Source organism: Enhydra lutris, unplaced genomic scaffold, assembly GCF_002288905.1.
Source record: "Enhydra lutris kenyoni isolate GAN:26980312 unplaced genomic scaffold, ASM228890v2 scaffoldscaffold20, whole genome shotgun sequence".
Lineage (NCBI taxonomy): Eukaryota > Metazoa > Chordata > Mammalia > Carnivora > Mustelidae > Enhydra > Enhydra lutris.
The window spans coordinates 18248664-18262085 of record NW_019154104.1 but is presented as its reverse complement, the minus strand read 5'-3'; the positions used below and the strand labels follow the sequence as shown (position 1 = coordinate 18262085).

The window sequence follows — 13422 nt, the reverse complement described above, 5'->3', positions numbered from 1 at the left end:
TTTCTTTTCATTTAGTAACTTTCTACGTTCAGAAACAAAACTCAAGCCTAGCAGAACAACCTGGTTGGAAGTGGGGCAGGAGACAACTTGACTTTCAGTTCAGAGGAAGTAGGGGGATACCTCTAAGATCCCACCCAAAAGGGGGTTCATTTGCCTTAAAGAAAACCAGGGAACTCTATTTCTGAAATGGATTAAGAAGTGGACCACGGAGAGAGATAACATCAGAAAATTGATATTGTCTCTTGCTGAGCTGGCAAACTCCCAAGAGAGGAGTGATGATTCTTCCATTGTTAACAATTACTACTTTGTTATAAAGAGACGTGCAAAGTGCAGTGGCCCCTTTCTCAAATTACGTTCATGTTACAGAAGCACACACACCCACTGGAAAAAAAAAAAAAAAGTTGCTTGGCACCCTGGGTGGTTAGACTTGTGCCTACCACCCCAGCTCGTAGCGCGTTCGTATTGTCCTGTGTGATACCCATTCACTTTGGGTGGAAATGGATCCTGTTTATTCTTGTATTCCTGAACTGGGCAGGTAACCAGCATAACATTGCCTTACTTTGTGAGCTTTTATACTTATCACTACAAGTTATCAGTCTATACTCTGGATGTGTGGAACCCACACATCTTGCTGCCGGTTTCAAAGAAATGCTTGTTATAGGCACATACCTTTGCTTTACCATCCTTATAACCTCGGGTCATAATTGCTCCTCAAAGTTCTAAAGAAAGAAAATGGCATGCTAGGCCATGCCTGTCTTTGGAAAAAGCAAGTTTTGTACATGGAAATATTTACATCTCTGCTTGCCTGATCTGTAGAATTTACTGGGCCCCAGAGTGTGTGGGTGGGTAACTGTAGGGCGTGGAGAATGGTGGCTTGAAGTCTATTTCTCCATTAGCCTTGATTGCCATTGACATTTATTCTTTCAAATTATAATTATAAAGGAAAAGACTGGGCCTCTCTTGTCCTCAGAACGAAGAGCATCGCTAGGGAACATAAAACAATAGTCTCTTATACTTCTTTGTGTACTCCTCTTTCGAACATGCCAGCATTTCCATTCAGGACTCCTGTAGGTATCAGGAGCCTTCTTCTATTGAAACCTAAGGCCAGGTTAAGTAGTTACCTGCCAGGGGCACCTGGGAGGCTCAGTCATTAAGCGTCTGCCTTTGGCTCAGGTCATGATCCCAGAGGCCTGGGATCGAGTCCCATATAGGGCTCCCTACTCAGCGGGGAGCCTGCTTCTCCCTCCCCAGCTCCCCTGTACTTGTGTTCCCTCTCTTGCTATCTCTTTCTGTCATAAATAAATAAAAAATCTTAAAAAAAAAAAAAAAAAAAAAAAGGTAGTTACCTGCCACCAGAGAGGAACAGCTTAAATGTGCAGCATGTCCCCTTAGCCGTATGGGTAAAACACAGCATGTATCCCCAGTACAAAAGGAGGATGTAACCTGGGAAACCAACCTGGTTCTAAGACAGTGAAGTGAATGGAAAGGTCAACTGGTTAGAAGTTAGTATTTTAATGTTATTTCTTTGTTTATGGTTATCAGGTTAAAAAAAAAAGAAAGAAAGAAATCCCTCCTTTTTACATTCAATTGGACCAAAAGGTGACAGAGGTGTTTCTCCTCCTCCCATCCGCCTCTCCTCTGCTTCCCAGGGAAATTAAGACATGTTTGTTCGTGGGATGAACCCAAATGAAATGTTTTAGAATTTAACAAGTGTTTTGGTTTTTTGGTTGTTGTTGTTGTTTTTTTTTATAATTTCTTATGGCTGAACTGCAAAATAATATTAGGTAATAAATTGCTTGCCGTTACTTGGGTTTTGGAACACGGCATCTTGAAAATGCAGCTCTTTTTTAGAAATAGGACTCCGGGGCATCTGGGTGGCTCAGTGGTTAAGCCTCTGCCTTCGGCTCAGGTCATGATCTCAGGGTCCTGGGATCGAGTCCCGCATCGGGCTCTCTGCTCAGCAGGGAGCCTGCTTCCCCATCTCTCTGCCTGCCTCTCTGACTACTTGTGATCTCTGTAAAGTAAATAAATAAAATCTTAAAAAAAAAAAAAAAAGAAAGAAATAGGACTCCTCGCAGGCCTTGTATTCAGCCATCCCTGCTGCTGTTCTCCAGGATAAATTGCGGTTCTGTGTACGTGTTCTTACCCTCCTCTTTTATGCAGAGAAGTCGAGTTGTCTCTGTAGCCTTTTGATTAATAAAAGAGAGACCACCTCAGTTTACCTCTGTTAAGGAAAGTTCGTGTACATCAGCATAGGGAATAGTCTTGGGGGCCAGACCTCATAAAAACCTACCACTTATTTGGGACAATTAGCAATGGCTAATCAGTGGCTCAACAGCGTCTGTGAGTCTGTCCCTGTGCCCAGGACAGCTGGCCTCCACCCTTCTCCTTGGTAGCACCTCTGCCTTCCTCAGGACCCCGCCTCTCTCAGTGTGGTTGTTTCTCTCTCGGTGTGCAGCTGTCAAAGGACAGAATTCGAAAACTGGGCTTTCATTCACCCAACAAAGTGCCGCTGGTGTACAGAGCTAAAGGGGGAGGCTGCTGCCTGCAGACCAGGGCCAGCCTGTGACCAGGAAAGCGTAACGACATGACACGAAGCTGCCAGCTTCAGCGTTTCTGGCCGTTTCTTCAGGTGGCACGTGCAACAGACTTTTCATCCCTAGCATCAAGTCTTAAAACATAAAAGCACCTGCAGGAAAATAACAAAATATAAAGGGAAAACCAAGGCCAAAGGTCAAGATGGTTCGCATTTTTCAAATATAAGACCAAATAAAATTATGATAATCAAGGTTAGATTTGGTTCTGAGTCTTCTCTCACAGGCCAGACAAAAAGAGAAACCTGATACATCGAGGTCTGTAGTTCTCATTTTCAAAAAGGAAGCCATACTCCAGAGGAAAATTATTAAACTTTTTCCTAGCTGCTTTTTTTTTTAAGATTTTATTTATTTATTTGAGAGAGTTTGAGAGAGAGAGAGAGAGAGAATAAACAAGGGGAGGAGACAAGTGGTGGGGGAGAGAGAGAGAGAGAGAGAAGCAGACTCCCCACTGAGCAGGAATCCAGATGTGGGACTCCCTCCCAGGACCCGGAGATCATGAGCTGAGCTGAAGACAGACGTTTAACCCACGGAGCCACCCAGGTGCCCCTTCCTAGATCTTATTCTAAAAGAAGTATTTCACATGCTTTAAAGCGAGGACACTGAACAGAGTAATGTGCCCTCACAGCACAGCGGTGTGTTTCAAGGGACTGCTCCTCGGTGTGAGCTACACGGAGGCAAAACATGGCAGTTCAAGTCAGTGAAGACAATTTTGTGAACTATTACAGTCCAAGTCACTTTGTGGTCCAATATAATCCAATGAGATAGTGGTTCTGTGGAGGGGTGGATGGACTGCATGTGTCTTAGATAATCCTACATATCCTATACCTTCTCTCGGGTGATGGCTCGGTGAGAGCTAGTTGTGCTCTTAGGCAAAGGTACAAAGGCCTAGTCTTCTCCATGGCTCGTTGAAGATGGCGCCCATGTGCTCTGGAAAGCAGGTGGCAGAGGAAACATCTCGTGGAAACTGGAGCCAAGCACCGTTCTGACCTGTCATGGCATGTTCGCTCTCTGTCCCTTTATTCTGTCCCTAGGCACCTCATACCTGCTTCCCCCCAGTCGGGCTGATTCCTATTTGTCCTTCCTCTTTTCCAACCCTAGCCCATTCCCACCCCCAGTATGATTTAGGTGCTTTGACTCTGCTTACAGCTATCTGCTGGGGCATTTACAACACTCTAGTATCTTTCTGGATTCCTTGACCGTTCTCCCACCACCAGGGCCGTAATCCTCTTGAAGGCAAGGAGGAGCTCTCACTTAATTCTGAAACCCTAGGGCCTAGCACAGTGTCCAGGCCAGAGCAGGGACGTAAAAGGCTGATTAAATGGATAAATGAGTGAATTTTCATATTTCTCCTAACACCTGGAATCCCTGTCCACATATACAAATCCTTCTTATCCTCTAAAGGTCTAGTTAGGTTTTGGTCTTGTCTAGTAAGCTATATTCATATAATTAGATTTTATCTTGCCATTTTTTAAATCCCTAGAGCATTTACAATTTACGTCACAAAGTTTGTATTTTTGTCATTCTTTTATCCTACTTTCTCCTTGGGTAAATTGTCTCCAATAAGACCATAAATTCTATGACGGCAGGATTACATTCTGTGTGTTTGTGGAATCCATAAGAACACCCAAAATGCTTCATTACCTTGTAATATCAGCCCTAAAGAAAAGAATACATAAAACACATAAAATTTTTCTGAAAAATAATCTACTCCCCCTGTTCTCCTGGCTTCAAGTAAAATGCTTAACCTCAAATTAAAATGCTTTAACCTTAAAGATTTCATAAATAATGTATTTTATTATTAAACAATCTTAAAACTCAAAATAATCTTCCTTATAAATTACCTAGTACAGTATTTCAAGCCTATCAAAGTTATAAAACTACTTCCTTGAAATCAGAGAATGACTGGTCACTGTCCTTCAGATTACAACTTCTTATACTCATTCAGAAACTTACTATAAACTTACTTGTTGGGACGCCTGGGTGGCTCAGTCGGTTAAGCGGCTGCCTTTGGCTCAGGTCGTGATCCCGGCCGGGGTCCTGGGATCGAGTCCTGCATCGGGCTCCTTTCTCAGCGGGGAGCCTGCTTCTCTCTCTGCCTCTGCCTGCTACTCTGCCTACTTGTGCACTCTCTCTCTCTCTAATAAATAAATAAATCTTTTAAAAATCTTTTAAAAAATAATACACTTACTTGTTACAAAGCAGAAGTCAGTATAAAGATGTTCTACTTTAGGGGCGCCTGGCTGGCTCAGTGGGTTAAGGCCTCTGCCTTCGGCTAGGGTCATGGTCCCAGGGTCCTGGCATCGCGCCCCGCATCGGGCTCTCTGCTAAGCAGGGAGCCTGCTTCCTCCCCTCTCTCTCTGCCTGCCTCTCTGCCTACCTGTGATCTCTGTCAAGTAAATAAATAGAATCTTAAAAAAAAGAAAAAAAAAAGGTGTTCTACTTTAACCACATCCAAGGATCTCACTTTAAGGGAACAAAGTCAAAATGAGGTTTAGTTTATTTGGAAAACGTCCTCCTTCAGCTTTTGTCCCTCTATACCAGCTGATCGGAGGGAGCTCTTTGACCTTATAACACAGATCAGGTTTTGGTTTTGGACACTCAGATTTTTTTTTAATTCTTTTTTTATTTCTTCATGAATTTTTTAGGCTTCTCCTAAGTTGTCTGCTACCTGACATTGGACACCGTACTCGAGTCGTAGAAATCTGCCTCGTGTTATGCGTAGTGTAAGATGTACCCTGATGCTTCTGGAGTCGTGTGTTCTAATTTATTTTAGCATACCATGCTCTCAAAAACAAAAGTCTTCTCAACCCTTACCTCCTACCTTCCCTACCTGGTCTTGCTTCAAGTTCAGCGCCATCATATGGCGTTTTCTAAAAACTTTTAAAAAGTAGAATTACCGTATAATTCAGAAATTCCTCTTCTGGATGTATAACCACAAAAACTGAGAGCAGGGTCTTGAATAGATGTTTGTATACTCATTTTCATAGCTGCTTTATTCACAGCAGCCTAAAGGTGGAAGCAACCCACATGTCCATCAAGGGACAAAGGGATAGACAAGATGTGGTATGTACATACAATGCAATAGTATTCAGCCTTTAAAAAGAAAGAAAATTCTGATACACATTACATCATGGACAAACAGAGAGGATTTATGGTAACTGAAATGAGCCAATCACAAGAAGACAAATAGTATATAATTCTACTTATTTGAGATAGTTAGAGCAGTCAGATTCAGAGGCAGAAAGCAAAAGGGTTGTTACCAGGGTCTGGCCATATGGGAGAATGGGGGGTTATTTTTCAATGGATACAGTTTCAGTTTTGGTTGTTGTTGTTGTTTTGTCTTTAAGTAAGCTCCATGTGGGGCTTGAATTCAGGACTCTGAGATCAAGACCTGAGCGGAGATCAAGTCAGACACTTAACCAACTGAGCCACCCAGGTGCCCCCAGAATTTCAGTTTTTTAAGATGAAAAAAGTTCTGCAGATAGATGGTGCTGATGATTGCATAGCGTGAATGTACCTCATGCCGTGAACTCTTCCCTTAAAAGTGGTTAAGCTGGTCATTTTTCCCCTATCCCCCTGTCTGGCGACTGCAAACCTGTTCTCTGTATCTATGAGCTTGTTTGGGTATGTTTGTTTGTTTGTTTTCTTAGATCCCACATGTAAGTGAGATCATATGATATATGCCTTTTTCTGTCTGAATTATTTTACCTTAGCATAATGCCCTCAAGGTCTGTCCATGTTGACAACAAATGAGAAGAGTTCATTCTTTTTTATGGCTGGATAATACTCTATTGAATATATATACCACATTTTCTTTATTCGTTCATTCCATTAATGGACACTTAGATTGTTTCTACATTTTGGCTCTTGTAAACAATGCAGCAAACAGAGGGTCAACATGCAGTGAATTAGTGGTTTTGTTTTCTTTGCATAAATACCCAGAAGTGGAATGCTGGATCATATGAAAGTTATATTTTTAATATTTTGAGGAACCTCCGTAGCGTTTTACATAGTGACCATACCAGTCTACGTCTCCGCCAACAGAGCAACACTTGTTATTTCTTGTCTTTTTTATACTAGCCATTCTAACAGGTACGAGGTGATATCTCCATGTGGTTTTGATTTGTATTTCCCTGATGGTTAGGAATGTTGAGTACCTTTACCTCTACCTGTTGGCCATTTGTATGTCCTCTTTGGAAAAATGTCTGTTGGGTTCTTCTGCCATTTTTGTTTTAAGTAGGCTCCATGTCCAGTGTGGAGCCCAGTGTGGGGCTTGAACTCATGACCCTGAGATCAAGAGCTAAGCTGAGATCAAGAGTCAGATGCTTGACTGAGCCACTCGGGTGCCCCTCTTCTGCAATTTTTAATTAGATTGTTTTTATTACTGAGTTATATGAATACCTTATATATTTTGGATATTAACCCTGTATCAGATATATGATTTCCAAATATTTTCTCCCATTTGGCAGGTTGCCTTTTCATTTTATTGTTCTCTTTACTGTACAAAAGCTTTTGGGTTTGATGCAGTCAACATGTGTTTATTTTTGCTTTTGTTGCCTTTTCTTTGATGTCAAATCCAAAAAAATCAATCACCAAGACCCATGTTAAGGAACTTACCACCTATGTTTTCTTCTAGGAGTTTTTTGGTTTTAGGTCTTACTTTAAAGTGTTTAATCCATTTTTGAGTTAATTTTTGTGTCTGGTTGAGATAGGGATCCAATTTCATTCTTTTATATGTAGCTGTCCAGTTTTTCCAACACCGTTTATTGGAGACTGTCCTTTCTCCATTGTATATTCTTGGCTCCTTTGTATATTCTTGGTTCCATGAGTCCTAAACTACTTGACCACATATGCATGGGTTTATTTGAATTCTTTCTTCTGTTCTGTTGGTCAGTATGTCTGTTTTTATGCCGATACAATATGTCATACTGTTTTGATTACTATAAGCTTTGTAATATAGTTTGAAATCAGGAAGCATAGTGCCTCCAGCTTGGTTCTTTGTCAAGATAGCATTGGCTCTTTGGGGTCTTTTGTGGTTCCATACAAATTTTAGGATTGTTTGTTTTATTTCTGTGAAAAATGCCATTGGAATTTTGATAAAGATTATACTGAATCTGTAGATTGCCTTGTGTAGTATTGACATCTTAACAGTATTCTTCCAGTCCATGAGCATGGAATATTTTCCATTTATTTATGTCTTCTTCAGTTTCTTTCATCAATGCCTTATAGTGTTCAGTGTATAACTCTTTCACCTCCTTGGTTAAATTTATTTTAGATATTTTATTCTCTTTGATATAATTGTAAATGCAATTATTTTCTTAATTTCTCTTTGTGATGGTTTGTTGTTACTGTATAGAAATGTAACAGATTTTTGTATATTGATTTTTGTATCCTGAAACTTTACGGAGTTCGTTTATTAGTTTTAACAGTTTTCTGGTGGAGTCCTTGAGGTTCTTTCTGTATAATATCATGTCATCTACTAATAGAGACAGTTTTACTTCTTTTCCGATTTGGATGCCTTTTATTTCTTGTGTATGGGTCTCGGTAGGACTTCTAATACCTTGTTGAATACAAGCGGGGAGGGTGCACATCCTTGTCTTGTTCTTGATCTTAGAGGACAAGCAGTCAGCTCTTTACAATTGAGTAGGACGTCAGCTATGGGCTTTTCATATATGGCCTTTATTGTGTTAAGATATGTTCCCTCTTTACCCACTTTGTTGAGTTTTTATCACAAATGTATGGTGAATTTAGTCAAATGCTTTTTATGCATCGGTTGAGATAATCACATAATTTAATGTTTATCCTTCATTTTCTTAGTATGGTGTGTCACATTGATTGATTTGCACATTTTGCTCCATTGTTGCATGTGTGGAATAAATCCCACCTGATCATGGTATGATCCTTTTATTGCATTGCTGGATTCAGTTCGCTACTATTTTGTTCAGGATTTTTGCATCTACATTTATCAGAGATATTGGTCCGAAATTTTCTTGTGGTAGCCTTGTCTGGTTTTGGTGTCCGGGTAATGTTGGCCTTGTAAAATGACTTTGAAAGTGTGTAGAAGAGGAGGGAACTCTTCTGCATTTCGGAAGAGTTTGGGAAAGATTGGTATTAATTCCTTAAATGTTTGGTAGACTTCACCAGTGAAGCTGCCTGGTCTTGGCCTTCTATTATGTTGGAAGGTTTTTGGTCACTCACTCAATCTCATTTGTGTTATGTGTGTTTTACCACAATTAAAAAAGACTATAGATTATGTATGTAATATGCCTAGTAAAGTGTTTGGCACATGATAGGTACTCAGTGAATGGTAGTTCTTACTATCAGAATTCAAAGCACATGGTATCATTAGTTCCCATTATGATCTTTGAGGTCATGTTATTGTTAAACAATGTCAAAAGTTAGGTTCCCTAGAAAGTAAACTCTAAGATGGCGATTAGTGTGCAAGAGGTTTATTAAGGGATCAATTCCTATAGAAGGGAAGGGAAAGGAAATGGGATCAGGCAGCGGGAGAAGTTGGGCAGTGGCACAGTGACAAGGATGGTCTCAGTTGGTGCCGTAAAGCCAGCCTTGGGAGCTGTAATTTGTGATAAGGTAGCTGGGATGCCACTTTTGTATGTACTTTATGTTGATCTGTTATTAGATACGGGCTGCCTGGGAAAAGGACATGCCCTTGAGAACTAAAACTCATGTTTCCGTGGCTCCTCGTCCTTTCCGACTTATCTCCAGTCTTCTGTATTAATGAGTAAAATTTCCATGCTGTCAGTCATCTCAGTGAGGGAAGAATCAGGGAATTTTCAGCTGTGGCTATGGTAGTGCTTTTCCAACCGTCCATACTGGAGCGCTAGTTATTTTCCTTTCCAGGCTTACGTGGACTGGTACTTTTGTAAAATACATTAAAGATAAATTACTAGAGAAACTAAATAAGAAAAGAAGACATCTAATGCACAAGCTCAGATTCATTATTATTAGATTCACCAGGCATAAAATTACTGGCCATTTTTTATAATAGGCTTTAACTGCCTACCTTCGAATTCTAAATTTTTCTCAGGCAGGTACCAATCCAGGGCTCCACTCTAAATAGTCCTGGGTTGTAGGACTCCTGCAAAGCATTGTTGGAGTCCTTCCTAGCCGACACTGGCCAGATACACATTGGGTTAAGTGAATGTTGTGCTCAACCTCAAGACCTGATCTTTGCTGTTGTGGGGGAATCCATAGTTCTCTTCAGGTCTGGCCTAAATGCAGGAATACCGTGAACACCACAGGTTCTGGGTATAAATAGTCCTAAGGAATTCCTCACTCACATTTTCATCTGCTTCCTCCGAGAATCCATTACATAAATGAGAAAAGAGATGGAGTTTGTAAGGATCTAATGGATGAAAGAGGCAAAGACCGTGTTCTCATTTTGTTGGCCATCAGGCAGCTCGTGTTCCTGACATTAGGATAACTCATCTCTCAGCATCATCCTCTCAGGACATTTGGTGTTGGGATAGGGAGATAAGAGAACAGGGAAAGGAGGTCTGCCAAGTAGAGTATTACCTTCAGGAAAGAGGAACTAGTAAAAACAATGGGGTCTTGATATAGTCAAAGAGTTTATCAAGCTTTATCATCTAATTCAGGGAATTCAACCTAAGCCCATGGTTGTAGCTTTGGCTGATCTATGAATCCCCTGCCTTTGTGCCTTTATTCAAGAGGGTGCTCAGAGTGACCCCAAAACTAAGCATGACTTAAGTGTCTAGTTTGAAACATGGATTCGTTTTCCCTACTTGCAAGGAGTCAAGCTCAAGTCACCAGACATTCTCATTTGGACCTATGCTACTAGCTCTCCCCATCAACCCTCAAGCCATCCCTACTCTCTTTCCATTCTCCACATCACTGTGCACTGAGCTTTTCAAAATGCAGACTGTTTCTCACACACACCACCTAAAGCCCTTCAGAAAAGCTGACCGTTACCTTTAAGATGAAGGTAAACCTAGGTAAGAGGTCTCACATGGCATGCGTACCTTTCATCCTGACGTCACATCGCCTTCCCTCCATGAGTTCTCCACACCAGCCGTCCTGGCCATCTCTGAGCTCCCCGCACCGCCCCTGGGTCCACAGAGCTTCCGCAGATGCTGTTTGACTCCTCGTGCTCTTCTCCCACCCTTAGGTGCGTTTGCTTTCTGTGGCCTTTCTGACAGGACATGTCCCTGTTACAGAGACCTGGGTAGTGCTCCTTTGGAGCATTCGTTACAGTCCCTTGCGATTTTCCTGTAGTGTCTGTCTTCCTCACTAGACTGTGGCAGCGTTCCCTTGGTACGCCCCCAGTGGAGCAGAAAACCTGGTGTCAGGCAGGCCCGCGATAGGTATTTATGGATGAGTGAGTCCACCATTCTGTTCCTCACTGAGAGAAAACAAAGAGGCAGAGATGAGGAAACAGCTTCGGTCGACATAACTGATGGGCGGGGAAGCTGGGTTTGAACCCGCATGTGACTTCAGAGCCCTTTCTCTTTACCAGTATAATAACAGCGACAATGGTCCGCCATTTTCTCAAGCACTTGTTATGTGCCGGCGGCTGTGCTAAGCATTGTGGCGCTGTCACAGTTCATCTTCTCAACCCTACGGAAGAAGGAGGCTTTGTTCTCTAGTTTGCATATGAGCAAATGGAAGCTGAGGGAAGTGAGGTACCTTGTCTGAGCCACACAGTCAATGGCGAAGCTGAAATCCAAAGCCAGACAACCCTATTTCCAGAACTTATGGAGCTGCCTAGTCATATCAGAACGCTAGGCCCGTCAGGATGATTTCATGTTCCCAGCTTCCTTTCCTGATGGAGCTGGGTGGCTGGTAGCCCAACTCTCCAGCCTGGGAATCTCTCTGAAGTGTCCAGTAGTTATCTCCAGTAACTCAGGGGAATTCCTGGTAATGTGGAGACATCTGCCGGTGAGGTGGGCTTTCCTTTTCTCCAACCATTTCACGTTCCCTCTTTGGGTGGAGCCAGATGGGGGAAGGGAGAGGATAAGGATCAAGGTGGGCTTGTGCCTCTGCTCCCACTGATGGGAGGGCTAGGGAACGTGCTAAGCTTGCCCACACTCCCTGCCACACCTCTGGAGGGGCAGCAGTTCTGACTGGCAGAGGGAGCTTAGATGGGAATGGAGCAAGGAAGCTGTGCAGCAGGAGGTGGGTGAAGATGGGAGGGTTGGGGGGAAAGAGAGAGGACAGAAGAGCTTTCTCTTCAGGTAACAGAAACTCAGCACATCAGTGGCTTATATAAGTGAAGGATTTATTTTTCTTCCATGTTAAGAAGTTCGGAGACAGCTAGCACAGCTCCTCAGAGACGTAATGGAGGAGCCAGGCTCCTCTCTTCTGCTCGACCAACCCTAAAGCATTGGCGTTCTTTTTTTTTTTGGTCACAGGGTGGTTCCTGTTCCTACTGGCATTGTGTCCATGTTCCAGGCAAGAAGAGGGGTTGGGAGGAACGGCAAAAGACAGGTTCCGGCTAAATTGGCCCACTTTTTTTTTTTAAAGATTTTATTTATTTATTTGACACAGAGAGATCACAAGTAGGCAAAGAGGCAGGCAGAGAGAGAGGGGGGAAGCAGGCGCCCTGCTGAGCAGAGAGCCCGATATGGGGCTCCATCCCAGGACACTGGGATCATGACCAGAGCCAAAGGCAGAGGCTTTAACCAACTGAGCCACCCAGGCGCCCCTAAATTGGCCCACTTTTTTTTAAAAAGCTTCCTTGGAAGCCCGACAGTTCCAACTAATCCATCACTGGCCGGACCTGGACCCCAGGCCCACTTCTCCTAGCAGCAAACAAGTCTGGAGAGGTAGTCTTTTGGCTGCGCACACTGCCTCTCTCTCAGATTCTCTGAGAATCTCTTATTGAGGCATAAGGGGAGAATGGATGTCAAGAAACATCCATTAGTTTCTGTCACAACACGTTTTCTTTCCATAGTCTCCTCCCCTGCTGGATGGAATCCATCACCTTTCTCCAGCCCTTTTCCACCAGCTTCTTGACTCTGCCGAGAGGAACACCGTTCCTTAACCTAGGGCTTGCTCTTAGTACGTGGGGGCTTGAAAGTACCTGATACCTGGAGGTTTCAGGAACACAAGAGAGTCCCCATCTTCCTAGAAGAAAGGTCATTACAAGAAAGGAGAATGGGGGGAAAACAAGGCATAGAGAAAAAAAAAAGGAACCCTATGAATGCATTTCTTAATTAAAATGATAAATTGCTCTAAACACAGTATAAATTGACAGTATAGCACATTCATTTGCATGAACTAGTCATTATTTGCTCTTGATTTTTCTGTAGCAGAATGATTATGTATTCTCAAATTATGCAGGTTAACCTTGTTGTAAGTTTAACTTTATTCAACACTAAATTCTTTTCATGTGTGTTGTCTTCCTAAGGTTTTGCTCACAGTACAGCTACTTCAGAAACTGAGAGAGGTTATTAACGACCCCTGTTGCATTTAAAGAAATGCTTCTTGTGCTTCAGGTCTTTGCTGAGATTCTCCAAAAAGAATACAGCTGGATCCTGGTAATAATGAGTCAGAGAATTTTAAACAGGATTTAAAACTAACAATAAGTACAAAGCTATAAATACAAATAAAGTAATCAAGACAGTGTGGCATAGGACAGATCAATGGACTGGCACTGAGAGTCCAGAAATAAATGCACCTGTGTATGACCAGTTGCTTTTCCACAAAGGTGCCAAGAAGAGACAATGGTCTTTTCAACTTAGGGTTGAAGAGACTGGTGGTACTGGAACAATTGGTTATCCACATACAAAAGAATGAAGTGTGATTCCTTCCTCATACCATACACAGAATTAACTCAAAATTGATA

General features: G+C 42.3%; 1 protein-coding gene across 2 annotated transcripts in view; it reads left to right on the top strand.

The window, feature by feature from the left end:
- Positions 1–13059, top strand: part of LOC111148532 (tubulin tyrosine ligase like 5) — a 250286-nt gene extending 237227 nt beyond the window's left edge. For both annotated transcript variants that reach the window (XM_022505162.1, XM_022505163.1), the window contains one exon: positions 12985–13059. In XM_022505162.1, the coding sequence (XP_022360870.1) occupies positions 12985–13031 (47 nt within the window). In that variant the 3' untranslated portion in view covers positions 13032–13059. The remainder of the gene's footprint in view (positions 1–12984) is intronic.
- Positions 13060–13422: the final 363 nt, after the last annotated feature.